This window comes from Callorhinchus milii, unplaced genomic scaffold (assembly GCF_018977255.1).
Source record: "Callorhinchus milii isolate IMCB2004 unplaced genomic scaffold, IMCB_Cmil_1.0 Scaffold9, whole genome shotgun sequence".
NCBI classification, from domain to species: domain Eukaryota; kingdom Metazoa; phylum Chordata; class Chondrichthyes; order Chimaeriformes; family Callorhinchidae; genus Callorhinchus; species Callorhinchus milii.
In genome coordinates this window covers 9,791,593-9,810,963 of record NW_024704750.1, presented here as the reverse complement: position 1 = coordinate 9,810,963, position 19,371 = coordinate 9,791,593, and the positions used below count along the sequence as shown (strand labels likewise).

General features: G+C 42.5%; 1 protein-coding gene across 2 annotated transcripts in view; it reads right to left on the bottom strand.

Moving 5' to 3' along the window:
- katnbl1 (katanin p80 subunit B-like 1) overlaps positions 1-14,257 on the bottom strand; it is a 14,462-nt gene extending 205 nt beyond the window's left edge. The window contains exons 1-10 of one of the 2 annotated variants that reach the window (XM_042338334.1): positions 14,105-14,257; positions 11,330-11,463; positions 10,824-10,867; positions 8,074-8,353; positions 7,410-7,525; positions 6,011-6,061; positions 5,429-5,518; positions 4,478-4,582; positions 2,979-3,072; positions 1-1,907 (exon numbers count right to left, since the gene is read on the bottom strand). The exon at positions 1-1,907 is cut by the window's left edge and continues 205 nt beyond it. In XM_042338334.1, coding sequence (XP_042194268.1) covers positions 1,875-1,907; positions 2,979-3,072; positions 4,478-4,582; positions 5,429-5,518; positions 6,011-6,061; positions 7,410-7,525; positions 8,074-8,353; positions 10,824-10,867; positions 11,330-11,449 — 933 coding nt within the window. In that variant the 5' untranslated portion in view covers positions 11,450-11,463; positions 14,105-14,257 and the 3' untranslated portion in view covers positions 1-1,874. Of the gene's footprint in view, positions 1,908-2,978; positions 3,073-3,312; positions 3,834-4,477; positions 4,583-5,428; positions 5,519-6,010; positions 6,062-7,409; positions 7,526-8,073; positions 8,354-10,823; positions 10,868-11,329; positions 11,464-14,104 lie in introns of those variants that run through there. The other variant, XM_042338335.1, reaches the window with a different exon arrangement.
- Between the last annotated feature and the right edge of the window lie 5,114 nt (positions 14,258-19,371).

The following is a 19,371-nucleotide window of genomic DNA, read 5'->3' as shown; positions in this document are numbered from 1 at the left end:
TCTATTTTTGGCCTCCTGCACAGCTCAATCCAAGCCTTATCCAAATGCAGTAATTCATGAACACTTTAAAGTTTGGTGCTCTGAACATTTATTTCATTAACTTCAAACTTTAAATGACTCCTTTGGGTAAACTTTAAGAACGATTGTTAGGCTATGTTTAGTGTGTGTCACACAGTGGCACAAAAGGGAAGCTGCTTAACAATTGGAACGGTTCTCCATTCTGCTATTGTTTTCTATTTGGGTAGCTCCAACACCATAAGGAAACAATAGCAGTGTAGCAATGCCTTTACCTACAGCATCACCAACACAAAATGCATCAATTATGACAATCAGCAGCATGAATGATGGGAGATATGTGCTTGATTACATTACCGTATTCAAGAGTATACTTAAGCAGCGCACATTTTACCAGACAGGCAGAGGTGCTAGAGGCAAAAGATGAACTGCAATGATAAAATACTCTTGACAGTAGATGTGATGCCTTGTTTATTCTACAAGTGTTTCCCTTGCCAGCTGCATTAACGGTGAGAAAATTAAAGGAGGCATTCACCCCACCTTTCTGTGACTTGGACTTTCTAATAGCTGCATAACTTGACACAATTTTGTTAGCATTGCATCATGAGCTGCATTCTTTGTGAATACAATTAGTATTTTAAATGTTTGACCTATACCTAATATTGCTTTTCTTAGTGGTTCGTGAAGCTCAAATATTTTAGTCTGCTGAAGGGTCACAATGGAAACATTAATTTAGCTTTCTCTTACAGATGCCAATTTATCTGTTGTGCAATTACATATCTTATTATTTGAAGCTATACAGCAATTACAATTAGTGTGCAAAACATTTCTTCAGTAAATTGCTTTACATATAAAGTTTGGATCAGATTAACAACCACTGAAAACCTCCAAATACACACATACCCAGTAGTTTCTAAACCTCTCAGTATTCTGCATTAGAGCTGAAAGGAAATCCAAGGGATGAAAATAGCAAAACAAAAGTCAGATTTTTAAAAAAATGATTTGCAATGTGTTTAACTGCAATAAATACATACCTTCTCATTCGTCTAAACAGTGCGAATAATTTACAATGTAAAATATTCATAGTTTTCTATTAGACAATAGTGATACTAGCATGTGCCACTTATCCACTGGAGATTTTAAGTACTTTAAGAGGGAGAAGGATGGAAAAAATGAAAATCACAGAATATATTTAACCCAATTGACAATTAGTGGTTCAATGACCTTTCAAAAGATTTCTTTTAAAAATATGCACAAGTAGTATAATAGGTCATATGTAAAGACCAACCATATTATTTAGGTGCAAACTCACATGAAATGTCTATTTTAACGAGGCAATAAAAGAATACAGTGCTATGCACATTTTATGGTCACTTTTGTTGACTTGATTAGTAAACAGCTGCATGCTCCACTGAGTCTCCTTTATTGAAATCATAACTTATTTTTAAGTCGAAACAAAATATACACAAGTTACATTCAGTGTCTAAAAGCCCTGAAGTAACAACATTTCAGTGGCAGCTGATTGGCACTAATGCGGCTTCATTGAATGATACAGATCTAGTCCTGTACTAGTTAGACTAATAAATCTGGAATCGGAAAGCTTCACATCATCAGCTCACGGAGTCGAGTATGCCTCTTGGCAAAATCCACCACTTCAATGTGAAGCAGCTTGTTAGGTTTCAGTAGTGGTTTTAGGAGGTTCTCCGCAGAGCAATGCGTTGCTGAATTCACTGCTGACAACACTTTGCAGTGTTGATCTCCTAAACATTTCAGTAATTAGGATTGTACGGTGCCGTCCTAAAGCAGCATTTAACTGCTGAGAGTCCACGAACAAGAAGTCTACTGGATGCTACAGGCCGTTAGTGCAACTGCTCCAGATACGTTCCAACACTCTGAAGAAATAAAACCCAAATCAAAAACAAGCAGACACCTCATATAAAAATGTGCAATGTTACAGGTCTTGGTGATTCTGGTTATCTTATATATCAGATTACTATTTACAGCCAACATAAACAAATGATTGGGAGCAAGTATATTTACAGAATTGCAAAACAATCAAGGTCTTCAGAAGATGTCAAAGCTTGAGCACAATATGAAAATACAGTGGAATCCGCTTTTGCTGGATGCTGTTTAACCCCAAATGTTGGGTAAACAAAACAAAACGCCTGGCCCGAATCATTTTATCACCATTACCCTCGGACATGTCTTGAGCAGGACAAAATGTCCATCCCCGATGTGTCCGGCTTAACCGGCTTCCATTGTACAAATATCATCTAAACTCCAAGGCAATGGTACAGCCTTTTAGCTCACTACTGAGTCAATTGATGCTTTGTTGATTTACGATTCTGCATTTGAGAATAGCACTAGGTAACCATTTGTGCCTGTTTCTTGGATACCTACCAAACTATAACAGGGCAATTAAATTGCAATGGTAGTCATCTAACAGAAAGAAGCAAAACATACTTTTTCCTTTATAAACTCCTTACAGTAGTATTTACATGCCCTTGCATGAACACGCAAACTCTAATTGTGCAAAGCTACATTGCAATTGCCTATTACTGAAAATAGCCCACAGGAATGATTCTAAATAATTAATAAAATTATTTTTGTGGTGTGGTGTTATAAAGACACTTGCTACTATGGGGAAAATAATGAGCTTTAAATTTGGTTTGTTTTCGAATTCTGCAAGTTAATAATTCATGGATATTAACTTGCCAACACTTTAACAAAAATATTCTTCCAATTTAGGTTCTGTAGTACTCTGGTTCTTTAGCCAATGGCATGCACCATGACATTTCAGTCACAGACCAAGGGTTAGATGCTTTTCTCTTCCCCAGGTAGAAAAATAAACCTTAAAAGGGCAAGTGATCTCAGGAAACTCTCAACATTGCCGAGTCGGCTAGTTTAGGGAGGCTTTATGAAGCCCTGAAGGAAAAAGCATGCTTTCACCAACCAGTTCCTACCTTAGCTACTTTACCAGTATATCCTGGAACAGAAGATAAATGATAGCGTTGTTCTCTTAATTGCTGTAACCAGTCTTTCATGATCTGAATATTCCTGGAACAGAGATTACAATATTTCAAATGTAGAGATTTTGTAGGTTACACATGAATACTAAAATGTTTATACTAAAATGTTAATGGTACTTCTACATATAAAATGTATCATGAATCCAGTTTACATGTTTCAATTTGAAGTTCAACTCCTGAAACCAATTTGTGGATTACTTCAGTCAATGTAAAGGTAACTTTTTTTCCACAAACAAGGTTATGTTTTAAAGCTCTCAGAACATTGAAACACTAACATTTTATGTCACTTGAGCCAAACTCCTGACTTTAAAAAATTAACCAACCATTGAGACTAGGCATTGCCAGAGTACCATTCATGTACTTTACAAAATGTAATTTGTTGTTGTAGTCACAGCTCTCCACTTCCCTAGAATTTAGCTTGGGTGAGACTGGATTGCCATTCCAATGACATCTATTACTTTAACTGGACACAAAAGAAGAAGATTATTTAGCTTGCTTGTACTGGATTTTGACCTAGTTCCTACTCACACTATAGTTATCCAACTCCAGTTGATATTTTATCTCAGGGATGTTTAAATAGAATGCAATTAGTGCCTTTCTGATGCTAAATTCAGACAAGACAATAAATTAACAGCCGTAAGTAGGTATAACTTACTTGTTCTATCCAATGCGGGGTAATGAATAAAACACATTGACTGGCATTAAATGATCACAGCATCAAACACAACAGAAGCCATTAAGGTTTACATACTTGCCCTGGAAGGGTATCTCTAAGAAGCACTGCCCCTTCTGCTGTGTAACAAGCACAATACAATAAAGATAATCCAAATAGATGACTAGAAAAGGTTCATTAAAATGCTTGCAACCATTTTGGATAAATTGGCTACAAATACATAAAATCTTCAAAGTAAACCAGTGATTTTTTGTAGTCGACTTTTGATAGATCACGAGGGCACATAACAGAACAAACTGATCCCTGGCATGCTAACTGGTAAGGGTAAATCACACAGCCATAAAGCCCAGATGGATGAAGGTTTAAATCTCAGTCTGTGTTGGGTGAACTGATTCCAACTGAGGCAATAGATGAGTGCTACAACTACTAGCTTCAGCATCCCTGGGCTAAGTTACTCCTGTTCATTAACCAATGACCTCTGCTGTAAAATTTGTCAGCTGAGAATAGATATGATCCACTGTGACATTAAACAGCTGATCAAAATGCACCTTAAGTACGACCGCTCAGTTGAGGTACCGCATGGCACTGAAGGAACTGACCTTCAGCTTTCGTTTTCTGCTCTCATTAGTGGAAGGGAGAAAGGTGATTTTTAAACCCTGAGCAAATGAACTATTCTGTTTGAACAACACCAAAAATGTAACCATAATCTTTAAAATTAATTAAAACCAAAGAAGTAAACCAAAAATAGATTTTCACTTACTGGTCTTTTTCATGAGCTTCATTACTATTTTTTGTATTGGCAGAAAGCTCTGGCCACCATCGCTTAATGACAGCTAGGAGCCAGTTTAAACCAACAATCAAATATCTGAAACATGACAATTGCAAGTGTTAAGTCACGCCAGAAGATGGACAAAGGATATTGTTTAACCTTTGAAAATAGCATATGCTAATCTAATGCAAACATTTATTAGAACGATTTAAGATCCATATTAAAGTATTGTACATCATTCAAATAGTATATTATTAAAACTTTATTTAAAAAGTTACCAAACAAGAGTGAACATTATTTGTGTTGGGTGGTGGGGGGGGGGAAGAGAATCTCCTCTGGTCTTTCCTAAATCAATATTATGCAAGAATATTTAAACACAATGTTCTCAGTGCGAGATGTTCCATTGCTATTGGAAATATTGTTCAACTGGAGATAAATCTGTTTCCCTCCTTCCTTCATGCCGAGATAGAACACTTCAAATTCAGAGCCCAGTACAGCATGAGCCAACTAGTTTACTTTCTTCAACTGGATAGGCCTGGAGTCTTGGCAATCTGCTTTCAAATCTTTCATTTTGGATTTGCAGTTAGATAGTCAACCACTGGGCAGCCTCTTAAAATATTCAGAATTGATCAGGGACAAAATGTTTCCTGAACAAATGCATGATTAAAAACCTACAAAACTTTCCCTATAATTTTAGCCTAGTTTATTCAAGTGAAGATATAAATTTTATATTATTATTAAATGACAAAAGATTTGTGCACCAGAAGTAGGATTCACTATAAAGGGTGGTGAACATCATTACAAACTAGGATATAGGTCACTGCTCACTGTTTGTAGGTAAGGTTCTATCTTCAGCAAACGGAGGGGAGCATTCTCCCACATCATCTATACAATTGTCTGAATATATAGGATTGTATATTTCATGAATTCAATTGTACTTACTCCTCAAATCGGCTTCTTAATAACTCTTGGGCTAATGGTAACAGGTCAACACAACAACCTATTGAGATACTTTGCTTTTCTTCCTCCAGACTATGAGCAAAAACAAAGTGAAAAAATTAATTTTGACTCACCATGGAAATCAATTACATTTATCAGAAGATATAATAAAGCTTTGTTACAACTTGGTACTTAGCAGTTGGTAAAATCCCAACTAGTGTTCTAATGGGGCTCAATTGCATGTGCTGTGTATGCAAAAGCACTGATCGGCATTGTAATAATAATTATAATAATAATCCTTGCATTTGATATCGCGCTTTATCACGTCTTTGAGACGTCTCAAAGCACTTCACCGAATAGACTGCAAATTTAATTGACTGTATACTTTGTGGGCGAAACTCGGTAGCCAATGGTGCACAGCAGTGTCCCACAAACAGTCGTGGATTGAAATGACCAATTTATTTTTTTCTTTGAAGGAATTATAATGCTGGATGGATGCAAACTTCAGAGCCCACACCTAAATACGCGAACCTGGTTGTAACAAGATTCTACAGTAGGTAGACAAAATATTAATCCAAAAATTACCTCTTTGTAATCACTGGTAGACAATCTGCAATGACAGCAACATCCTGGATCCTATTACACAAACATTCAGGTATATCAATGAAAGCAATGACTGACAATAAGGCGACATACAGGCTGAAGGCGCTAAAAGATAGCACAACACCAGGACTGGATGGGATACACATTTGGGCATTTAAAATAAATAATAATCCTTGCAGTTGAGGGAAGTAATTAGTGAAATTTGGTAAAATAGCGGCATGCATCTTAATCACAGAAAATCTGAGTGGTACTGAGGGGGTCAGAGAAGGCCAAACATACTTATGACCTTACTGTATGTCATTTTGGGTAAAGGGAGGGAGGACCAAACATGGCAAGTGACAGGCACTAAATTCAGAGGAACTTCAATATGCAGTAACTGTGATATCTATTTAGTCTATAGAATCCATTACAAATTTAATGGCGCTGGACAGACAGAGTTACGGATCCGAGCTGGCAGAGGGTGGAGGGTGGGGTGGGGGGGGGGGGGGGAGCAGGGAGATTGAAAGCACCGTCGAAGAGGAGGGTCTTGAGGTGGGTTTTCAAGGTGGCGAGGGAGGGGGTGAGACAGAGGGGCTGTGGGATGGAGTTCCAGAAGGTGGGTGCAGAGTGAAGGAAGGCTCGCCCGCCAATAGTGGGGCAAGCGAGGCGGGGGACGTGAAGCAGGCCGGAACCCGCCGAGTGGAGGGAGCGAACAGGGTGGTTGGGGGTTAGGAGGTCGGAGAGGTAGTGGGGAGCAAGAATGTGGAGGGCTTTGAAGGTGAGGACCAGGATCTTGAACTATATCCTCTGTGTGATGGGAAGCCAGTGGAGTTGGACAAGGATGGGGGTGACAGGGTCGTGGAACCTAGTGCGGGAGAGGACTCGGGCTGCAGAGTTCTGGATGATCTGCAGCCTGTGGAGGGAGGAGTTGGGGAGGCCGACAAGCAGTGAGTTTGCATAGTCGAGCCTCGATGTGATGAAGGCGTGTATGAGGGTTTCGGCAGCCTGCAGTGTGAGACAGTGTCGGAGCTAGGCGACATTGCAGAGGTGGGGGAAGCCAGAGTGGGTCATGACGCAGATGTGGGATAGAAAGGATAGTTGAGGGTCAAACAAGACCCCAAGGTTCTGGATTGGCTTAGCAAGGTGGAGTGTGCAACCATGGATGGTGATGTTATCAGCGCCTGAGGTGAGGAGGCACTGACGGGAGCCAATTAGGAGAGCCTCGGTTTTGTTGACGTTCAACTGAAGAAAGTTAGATTTCATCCAGGACTTAATGTCTGTCAGACATTCTGTCAGCACAGCGGTCCTGGAGTCAAGGGTGGAGGTAGAGTTGGGAATTCAAGTTTGCTATTATGATCAACAATGTAATTTGTAATAGGACAATAGGAATAAAGGATATTACCTGACCAGGTAAGCTACCAATTCACTTGCACTTTTTTGCCAAAATGTCAGAGCCACATTTAGTCTCAGGTTCCTGCCAAACAGCACTCGCATCATTGCAGCATGATCCTTGGAGATCTGTGGGGGGATTCATAAAATCATATATTCTTAGTGTAATGTTCTTGGTAATACTGGAAAAGCTAGAAACAATTCAGAAAAGCACAAAATATGAAACATTTTGTAAAGCCCAACTGTCAGTTTCCATACTATGCAAAAATCATTTGTTCACACAGAATCAGTACCATGCTACATATGCTCCTCAGTCCTTCACCACATTGTTGAACAGTTAAAACTGTTCAACAAAATATAACCAGTCTGGAATTTTCAAAGGGCCCATACATCAGAGAACAAAGCCAAGGCTTGCCAGCACAATGAAAACCATTTGCTGACAGCCCAACCATCCACGTCAACTGAGTGAACGGCAGACTATAATGGCACGTATTCAACAAGTTGCCAAGAACTCATGTAAAGTGCTCATATTCTTCGCTTTTCCCCTCATTTCCCCCCAAAACACATTTTTTAATGTTAACAGAAAACACTGAATACAAAATTTGAATGAGATCCAAGAGGATTTTACCACAGTAAAAAAAAACTATGTAGGGCAGCAGCTTCATTGACATTCTCACCTGTGGAAAATAGTCCCTGCATGTTGTGGAAGCACCATCGGTCTGTGAAGTAGGAGAATCAACAGAGCTCAGCTGGTTGCTGTGGTTGTCATTAAATAAGTTAGGCAGAGTCCCTGAAGAAACCACTTCATTTTCTTTATTGGCCATGTCACAGCCCCAGAACTTTGGGTGCTGCTCGGTGTTGCCCAAATTGCTTTGAATAGAATTTCTCGTCTTCTTTACTGAATACCTCACCTTCTGAGTTTTGGGCAATTGTTTCTTTTTTTGTCCAGTTGACAATCTGTGGAGGAGAAACATAAAATAGATAATGTTCTCATCTGCTTGCAGCAAAACAAAGCTGTGCCGCTCCCTGAACTAAGTTTGCATAGTCGGAAGGAAAACTGCACAGAAATTCTCCCTGATCTACTTTTCTCGTGAACTACAACAACAGAATTGCTCATAATACATGGTGATTTTGCCCACAAGATATACAGTCAATTCACTTTACAGTATATTCTGTGAATCTCTTTGAGACATCTCGAAGATGTGATAAGGCTCTATGTCAAATGCAAGGATTATTATTATTACCATTCATGTCATCCCTTGAGTAGAACTTCAGCTTTTTTTGTTAGGGAACATTTCAGAGAAGCAGAAACACACACACACACAGTGAACAATCCTTTTTAAAAAAAGGATTTTCATATCATGAATAAACATTTATTTTAGCAAATCATTGTGATCAGATCCTCAATTCTCTCATGCTTAAAAGAAATCACGAATATCCTCAATTTAACATTTCCTCCCACTGAGATTTTAAAAGATATACTTATTGAAATCAAGTCAGTCCCCACAATTCAGATCAGACTGCTACAAACCAGAAACAAAATTATGATACAGTCAAATTTGAATCTACCACAGAGCACACATCAATTTGCTAATAAAAACTGGACTTGTATAACACCATTCACAAAGAATAAACTTCTCAAGGGCCTAGTGCTTGGCCGAATTAATCAGAAGTGAGCAGGGGCAAGGAGATTTAAAAATGTTGACCAAAGTCACTGTCAAAGAAAGTTTATAAGCAGTGAAAAAGAAAATCAAGGCAAACAGATTTGGAAGAGAGCTCTAGCAGTCATGGATATAGTGACTGAAGGCTTGGTAACCAATGGTAGGTTTGAAGAAGTGGAGCACAAACAAGCCATTTGCCAGAACCAAAAGATTGGAGGATAGGAGAAGCTTACATAGATGGAGAGCTGGGGAAGGATTTAAAACTCAGGGCAAAGATTTAATGTCAATGCACTACCAAGAGACAGGAAAGCTGGGTGAGAAATGGGAGCGGGGGAAAGGGAACATGAAGTCTGGTGCAGGAGACAACTTGGCTGCAGAATTTTGGAGCTGTTAGAGCTTATAAAGCTTATAAACCGTCTTCACTTCGTCTCAACGAATGGCTTCTCCTCCACCCCCCGTACTGTCTCATGTGGTGTCCCTCAGGGCTCTGTCCTCGGTCCCCTCCTCTTCACCCTCTATATGCTCCCCCTCGGTGACATCATCCGCAAACATGGGGTTAACTTCCACATGTATGCGGATGACACCCAACTCTACCTTTCCTCCTCTACTCTCAACTCCACGACCACCGATGTCCTGACAGCCTGCCTGTCCGACATCGAGTCCTGGACGAGAGACAACTTTCTTCAGCTCAACGTGCGAAAAACCGAGGCCCTCCTGATTGGCTCACGTCAGCGCCTCCGCACCTCAGGCGCTGACACCATCAGCATCCAAGGCTGCACTCTCCACCTCTCAAAGCCAGTCAGGAACCTCGGCGTTTTGTTCGACCCTGAGCTGTCCTTTCTCCCTCACATCCGCACCACAACTGGCACCGCCTTCCATCACCTCCGGAATATCGCCAGATTACGGCACTACCTCACCCCTCACGCTGCTGAAACCCTGGTTCACGCCTTTGTCACCTCAAGGCTGGACTATGGGAACTCTCTCCTCGCCGGCCTTCCCGCACCTCCCTCCACAAGCTGCAGGTCATTCAGAACTCTGCAGCTCGTGTACTGTCCCGCACCAGGCTTCGGGACCACATCACTCCCACCCTCGCTCGCCTCCACTGGCTCCCCATCCCCCAGAGGATTGATTTCAAGATCCTCATCCTCACCTACAAGGCCATTCACGGCCTTGCTCCCTCCTACCTCTCCAACCTACTATCCCCCTACCTACCTGCCCGTACCCTCCGTTCCTCTGGCTCCGGTCTGCTCCACGTCCCCCGCCCCAACCGCCCTACTATCGGTGGTCGGGCCTTCAGCCTCTCAGCCCCGAGGCTCTGGAACTCCATCCCCCAGTGCCTTCGCCTTGCTTCCTCCCTTTCCTCCTTCAAGGCCGGTCTCAAAACCTTTCTCTTTGACCGTGCCTTCAGCTCCCCTCTCGACTCTCTTCCTCCTCCTCGCTCCCTCCCTTCCCTCCCCTCACCCTGACCATTTCCCCCCTCCTCTCTCCCTCCCTTCCCTCCCCTCACCCTGACCATTTCCCCCCTGCTCGGGTCATGACCCAACTGTGCAGCGCCTTGGGACGTCCTCCTGACGTGAAAGGCGCTCAATAAATGGAATCTTGTTGTTGTTGTTGTTGTTGTAGGTCAGTGAGGTGTGATTAATAATAACTGGAGAACAGATAGCAAGCAAACTTTATTATAGAGTGAAATGTTCCCTTTAGCCAGAGTAATTTTGCAAGTTTAGAAATCTAGAAAACCACAAGAGTTAAATTAGCTGTCATCTCACCTTTTAATTTTAGAAGTCACCTTTTTACATTCCAATGTTCTAACCTGGTATTAAAAACAAACAATCACTGTGAATAAAGGATTCATGATATACTATAAGATCATAAAAAATTGTAATTTTGTAATGCAAATACAAGTTTATTCAACTGTATTAGCAATAATTGCAAATATTTAGAAAAAACAAATATGAGTGAAGGTAAAAGGGCCCCCATCTCCTACAAGCATTATTGCACTGTTTCTGAAAAGGCATTTTAGGATAACCGTTCTGTCTGGCAAAGTGTTTGCACATATTGTTATTTCCATGGTTCAAATTTAGTGTACTGTTTAGAGAGTTAAAGAACCATACACCCATAACATGAAATTGTTAGTTCTTACCACTTAAGGAACTGTCAGTGAACTGTCATTCTGGTGAACAACAATTGTACAAATGAAACATTCTATATATATTTCATTATGTACAATAATCTATGTAGCTGAGAATATTGTGCATAAAAATACTTTTCTCACCTGTTTCATAGTCTCATTGTCATCAGAATGCATCCTTTTTCCACTTTGATTTCTATTGACAAGCTCATCCTCCACAGCACAACATACACTCTGGCTGACATTTTGATGTCTAGATGCCATAATCACTTGATATCCTAAGTTAAAAAGCAAAAGTAGTTACGTGGGTGTTTCCATAAAATTACTATTCGTATGTCCCTACTCCTCCAGACTTCAAAACCATTATTTTCCAATCTGTTGAATGACAGATTGGAAAAGATTCCATGAGCAACACAAAATTACTGACCAAATCTAGCCTAGGAAGCAATAAATTGAGATTCACATCGAATTAAGATGATCTGAAAGAAATGGGATCCTCTACATTTGTGACCAATGTATCTATTTACCAGATAATTTTCTTTTATTTTGCTATGTCACAAAATGGTATTAAAGCAGTAATTGTCATATGACATAATATACAATGTAATTTATCGGTGATTAAAACAAAAGTTTGAGGATCCAAACTCTCCAATAACAACTCGTTATAAATGTACTATACCATCCTAAAATGTGAAATAATTCAACAAATTGACATGCAGTGCTGTATTTATCCACTTTCCACGGAGTTTGATATCAGGGGGAAAAAAAATCAGGGGTTCCGAATCTATCTGAGTACACCAGATCTGAATGTATCTTCATGTACCACAGAAAAAGTATGGAGCTAATCAACAACATTATTTACCAACTTCACAACAACTGATGATTAAATGGAAAACGACTGTAAGCAACTCAGATGAAATCAGTAAAATGTTTGAACTGTTTGAAACGTAAATGGTAGCAAGCTGAGATAAAAAAAGGAACTTGATATAAACGAATTATCCTTGCAGTTTATTATTAGAACTGCTTTAATTATGTAGCTCACTGTTGCCATCATTCTGTTGTGATGAGCCCGGAAATCTCACAGGAAGAGGCATTAGCTTTTCAGATGAAAACAGGTGGTTAGAACAACAACGACAACAACAAAATTACATTTGTATAGCGCTTTTCACATCGGGAGGACGTTTTGTATTTTTAGTTAGATATGGTTTATCCAAATAAGGCCTGAGATTGGTACTGATTGCAAGTCAACAAATGAATCAGACGAATTGAAAAGCAACAAAGCCAAATATAAAACAGATTTGTTTAAAATACGTCCTGCGTGAATGGCACTATCTAAATAAATGCAAATCGTTAATGCAATTCCAGAGGAGCCGAAACTTGGTTTCAATGCAATATCATACATTTTATATAAGTGGTTAGATAGTTGCAAAGAAAATAAGGATCGTCAAACGCCTCTTTGCAAACGATCCTGTGCTCTTTTTTTCAACACTTGTTGAGGTTTAGACGTTTAGACAGCTTGGGACGTCCTGCCGATGTGAAAGGCGCTATACAAATGTAATCTTGTTGTTGTTGGTGTTGTTGTTGATCTATAATAAATAGACGTGCTGGGCACGTATCTTAGCAAAGTATCAAAGCTACAACATCTGGTTTCAATTACAAACAACTACAAATTGTTACAATTACAAGTTCAGATCCGAAACTAAACCTTGGCAAATCACAAACACACACCCAGAGAGCGCGGTGTTAGTGGGGTGGGTGGGTGATTGCCAGGGGTGGGGCTGGGGGAAGGCGATGTAACAATAATAATAATAATCCTTGCATTTGATGTAGCGCCTTATCACGTCTTCGAGACGCCTCAAAGCGCTTCCCAGACGAGACCGTAAAGTGGAGCGGCTGCAGATTTTGTGGGTGAAACGCGGCGACGTGCCGCGGGCACCAGGGAGTGTGGGGAGCCTGGGGGTTACACAAGGGGGGCAATGCAGAGGGTGGGGGTGGGGGGGAAGGGAAAGGAAGGGGTAAGTACCCAAGGGTGGGTGGGGCTGGCAGGGGGGGGGGGGATGGCGGGTAGGGCTGGTAGAGGGGGGATGGCAGGCGGGGGGATGGCGGGCAGGGCTGGCAGAGGGGGGATGGCAGGGGGGATGGTGGGCAGAGCTGGCAGAGGGGGGATGGCAGGGGGGGGATGGCAGAGCAGGGGGAGGGGATGGCAGGGGGGGTGGCGGGCAGGGCTGGCAGAGGGGGATGGCAGAGAGGGGATGGCAGGGGGGATGGCAGGCGGGGGATGGCGGGCAGGGCTGGCAGAGGGGGGGATGGCAGGGGGATGGTGGGCAGGGCTGGCAGAGGGGGGGATGGCAGGGGGATGGCAGAGCGGGGGGAGGGGATGGCAGGGGGGTGGTGGGCAGGGCTGGCAGAGGGGGGATGGCAGGGGGGATGGCGGGCAGGGCTGGCAGAGGGGGGATGGCAGGGGGGATGGTGGGCAGGGCTGGCAGAGGGGGGATGGCAGGGGGGATGGCAGAGCGGGGGGGGGGATGGCAGGGGGGGGTGGGCAGGGCTGGCAGAGGGGGGATGGCAGGGGGGATGGCGGGCAGGGCTGGCAGAGGGGGGGATGGCGGGGGGGGGGGGTGGGAGGGGGATGGCGGGCAGGCCTTGGGTTGCTGAAGGCTGGGGGTTTAGTCAGTGGGTGTTTGCCGAAGGCGGGCGGTGATTGCCGGGCGGTGATTGCCGGGCGGTGGTGGTGGTGGTGCCGGCGGGCGGTGAGGGTTGAGGGCGCCATCGCTGCCGATCCGTAAAAACGCGGAGGGAGGGAGGGAGGGAGCGAGGCTTGTGGCTCAGGCTCCGGGCCTGGAGGAGGAGGGGAGGAGGAGGCCATTCCCTCCCTCCCTCCCACCCCGACTGACTCACTTCACTCACTCACTCACTCACCGGGACATTTTACTGCATTTCCGCCGAGTGTGTGTGGCTGTGGGGTCTGGGAGGGAGTGGGGGAGGGGGAGGGGATCGCCGGGCCCTCGCTATCAGCAGCTCCGGGTCCCCGTCACTGAGCGGCGGCGGCGGCGGTGAGGAGGAGGAGGAGGAGAAGGCCGCCTCCCTGCCCGCCAGCCCGCCCGGGGCATGCCGGGAGCAGCCCGGGGCATGCCGGGAGCACCGCTCTCCTCCCACTGGCGCTCACCACCACCACCACAACAACAACAACAACAACACTGCTGCTGCTCTCAGGGCGTCTCCACACACACACACGCAACACACACAGCGGGAGCTCTCAACCAGAGCAGGAGCTGAGCAGGAGTGGAGCTGAGGAGGAGTGGAGCTGGAGCTGAGCTGGAGTGGAGCTGAGCAGGAGTGGAGCTGAGGAGGAGTGGAGCTGGAGCTGAGCTGGAGCTGAGGAGGAGTGGAGCTGAGCAGGAGTGGAGCTGAGGAGGAGTGGAGCTGGAGCTGAGCTGGAGCTGAGGAGGAGTGGAGCTGAGCTGGAGCTGAGGAGGAGTGGAGCTGAGCTGGAGCTGAGGAGGAGTGGAGCTGAGCTGGAGCTAAGCAGGAGTGGAGCTGAGCAGGAGTGGAGCTGGAGCTGAGGAGGAGTGGAGCTGGAGCTGAGCAGGAGTGGAGCTGAGGAGGAGTGGAGCTGGAGCTGAGGAGGAGTGGAGCTGGAGCAGAGCAGGAGCTGAGCTGGAGCTGAGGAGGAGTGGAGCTGGAGCTGAGGAGGAGCTGGAGCTGAGGAGGAGCTGGAGCAGGAGTGGAGCTGCGGAGGAGTGGAGCTGAGCAGGAGCTGAGCTGGAGCTGAGGAGGAGTGGAGCTGGAGCTGAGGAGGAGTGGAGCTGAGCTGGAGCAGGAGTGGAGCTGGAGCAGAGCAGGAGCTGAGCTGGAGCTGCTTTCAAACCATAACAGTATCACCTCTGAGCCACCCCCACTGATAGGATTTGGCACTTGACCCAACAAGCAAACCAAACAGTGTCAGCCCTAAAAAAATACACAAGTCAATCCACTTTAGGGTTATACCCAGTGAAGCGCTTGGGGGCATCGCGACGATGCGTTGATGCGCTGTATCCAAATGCAAGCATTATTATTACTTTTATTATTATGAATGGATCCAAATCCCTGAATTACTCCTTTCTCACTCCTGTGCGGACCCTTTGTATCATCAGTGGGTCAGACTCTGCCACTGTCAAGCTCTCCGGGACACTACCCCACATGAAGGGTACTATAAATACAAGTTGTTGTTGTAATAATAATAATACTTACATTTGGAACAGCACCTTTTGTTAGTGTAGTATTAGAAGAACATTACAAAGTGCTTCACAGGATATACTGTAAATGGAGTGACAGTGTTTATTTTGTAGACTTGGCAGGAAGAAATGTGTTTTATTTGGGATTGGGGTAAATTTATTAACACTTAATCTATCTGATTTGCTTTTAATATTTCTCTCCTGATGTATGTGGCTTGCCACTTCACCTTAGCTTTCCAATAAACTCTTCATTAAAACAAAAGTTGATTTGTTTTACTTCTTATCCCGATTCTCTTCACGGTTTTCTGCTTCTACTTCTTTTTGCAACTGATACCATTGCCATTTGAGAGCTGAACTCTCAATGCAGAGCTGTCTATAATAAATAATAATCCTTGGATTTGATATAGTTTCTTATTTCAAGACATTCACAGCTAAAACAAAGTGTAGGGTTATTGTGACGCATTTTGTACTTTTCTGATCCTGAGGGAAATTATTAAATTCAATAATTGTACGTTCCAAATTATGTCTGAATTGAATTTTGCACAATTCTGTGCGATCTTCAATTTTAAGACAATGGGACGCAGTTAGAAGTACCTGCTTTGTGTTAATTCAACCAAGAATATGTCATGAAACACCACATACATTTGCCCCAATGGTTTTAAGATTGGATGACAGATCTATATGATCACTGTCCAGCTCAATTCTGTGAATGCTGCTGAATGAAGGAGTAACTTATCAGCTGGAAATTGTGACGTATCTGCATCTCCCTCTTGTGGAATGAATGCTAACAGGACAAACTCGGTGACATCAGCAATAAGGAAACCATTTTAGAATTACAAAAGTTATATGAATAATAATAATAACTTGCATTTGATAGAGCAAAACACAGGATATACTGTAAAGCGGTTTGACTGTATTTTGTGGGCAAAATGATTTATTTATGCAGTATAATTGAAAAATAACAAAATTTAGGTTCAGTATCAATTCTCGGTAAGTTAAATGCATCCAGATTCTATATAAGAGTGTCAACAGGGTAGGTTCAAAAAGGATTTCAAGAAAGGATCAATATTTATAATTACTATTATTATTACGAGGTTTATGTACACGATGATAATTTTGCCACAGTTGTCATGTGTTGCAATGGTGTGTCATGCAACAAGTTAATGCTAAATAGATAATGTGACCATCAGCCCTGCTTGGTATCGGAGCTTTTATGACATCATGTTGTCCCCTCAGAGCACACATTTTTCTCCAGGTTTATGAAAACTGGAATAGAAAAGGGATTTATCACCCAAAACCACTTCAAAAAGAACACACCTCATACACTTATAACGAGGGAGGGTATACTTTTTGGCACTGACCAAAGTTTTGTTTTGCTCCACTGGAGCTACAGGAGAACTCCATTATAATGCCCTGCTCTTTGCTTATCGTGTTTGTGCCATATTCACTGTACTAACTGAAAGCATGGTACAACCATCTTCGCATGCTGAAAAATCACTAAGTTCCAGGGCATCAAGTCACCACTGACAACAGGTGACCTAGACCAAAAGACAGCACAAGAACAACTTGGTCCAAACTGCAATGTAGGGGTTAATTTAAAATAATAAGATATCATTTTGGGGTTAGGTGTGAGGAAAATATCAATGCCACACAACAAACATGCAACCATTTAATGTAATGCACACATTGCAGTGTCTAAATCCAGCCCAGGAGCAGTCTTTCAGTTTTTGGCTATTGCTGTTTGGCTTGTGCACCCATTTGAGCTTGGCAAGCTGTGCTTTGATATCCACAAGACTAAAAACAAACTTAAACTGCCACTAATAAAATTCTGACAATTAACATAACTTGCAATTTGCACCAATGTAAAAGACACACTTGTAATAGTTTTCACTACATGCTAAATGGCAAGGGATCACTTACACTGAATCCCTGATTCGATTTGTGCCAGATTTTATGATGGTTTAGCAACCAATTTTTTAAACTATCCAAACACAAGCAGATGTTTTCTGCCAAAAAATCTGAATGCCTAATTTACCAGATTATTTTCAGATGTTGCAAAAACATTTTTGGACTTTTTCTGACTTCGAACTGAGAAGAAAATGTAGTCTGCCACTTTAACAGAATAATCGAGGGAATTGATTACAAATCTATTTGATGGCCAATTTTGTTAGAGAAATAACATAGGGTCAAAATGCTAAATGCTAAATGTTTGGTAACTGTCCAGCTTAGTTATTCATATATCCCAGGATTTGCCTGGAAATATAATCTTAGTCTCCCACTACATACAATCTAAACTACTGGATTCAAATCAGTATAAGCATAAAAAGGAGTCATATTTGGAACCAATTATGTGACAGCCTGGCTCAGTTGGTAGGACTCTCGTCTCTAAGTAAGAAGGTTGTTGGTTCAAGTTGCATTGTTAAAGATACTGCCCTTTGGATTAGATGTTAAACCGAGGTCTCGTCTGTCTGTTAGGGTGGATAATAAAGATTCCACAACACAGCAAATTCAAAAAATCAGCTTCTGTGGCTAGGGTTTTGACTAGGCAGATTTCTTGAGGGGTAGGAGGCAAGGAGCACCCAGCTCAAAATGCCATCTCACAAATACAGACATCTGTCCAAATCAGCTTCAACCAGCTGGACGATATCTTTCAAAGTACACAGGAGACAAAAGCAGACTGAGCAGCTTGGGCACTTACTGGGCATCCTGTTGATTGAACTTGTCTGCTTCTTTCACCCCAGGGAAGCTAACAGTCAGATTTTCCATGAGATGTCACATTGCCTGTCTGCATACAACACTGACAATGCCACTGTGAATCAAGTAACCATGGTATGCCTGCCTCCACTCGCAGCTCATCACCAAGCAGCACAGAGCATCCAGGGTGCTGAATATACAGGGCAAGTTGATGTGTTTTTTTAATGCTACATATACAGTATACATTGAATTACCAATAATTTCCTTATCCTCCAATTCCTATCTCCAATTACCTTTTATTGACGCGTTAGTTAAAGAAGTTTTTTCTGCAATTAAAATAATCTCCATTCAGCATGGGATGCCAGGTTGCATTAGGGATTTGAGTGAATTATGCTCTTGTGAGCAGTTATAATAAAGTGAAGGTCTAAAGGCCAGCTTCAAGATGGATTGAATGGTGCCAGTGTTTACTTATTGCTAGAATTTGTAATTGAGGATTACAATTCAGTAGTTTCCAAACTATTTTACGCACAGTCCAATTATGAGTTTATCTGACCCTTTATTACTCTCCATCCTCATTATTATTAATCACTTATAGAGTTTTAAAGTCTGAACTAATTAGCCACGTCCACATTGACAAAATATCTACATGTATATTCTAGGTGTAATAATTCCATTGGAAAATCCAGACTATTTATCCAATTACACCAGTGGCCTCAAATTACATCCAGTCAAACGCTGCAAGATTATTTTGTCTTAAACATTATGATCACCCAGAATTGTAGACAATTCCTAAATTCAGTATTAATTTGGAAGCCAGTTTTCCGCAGTTCTGAAAAAGAGTCAATGCAAAGCCAGCAGTCATAGGAAACTACCGAAAAGAAATGATATCGGCCTGTTGGTGACCATCACCTCATTCACTCACTAGAAGGTCAAGATTACACTTTAAGTGTCATTTCTATGAAATTGACACTTTGGCTGTTTCTTACATCTGTGATTCAAATCCAGTGACATTCTTAATTTTAACATTTACTGCCGGAAACTGTTCAAATGTTGCTGCAGGAGCACGTGGAGCAGTGAAACATGGGACTAGGTTCGTAATCTGCTCAAGATGAACGCCTCACAAGAGAGGTTCAAATGAAGAAGGCTTTTTGTTTTAATTTATCTGATTCTTCAGAATAATCCGAATCATAACATCAAGCTGTTTCTTACACAAGTTCAGCTTCTTGGCCTCAATCAACCTTAATGGCAATGATTGAAGAGCTGGATTATCTAAAGAAA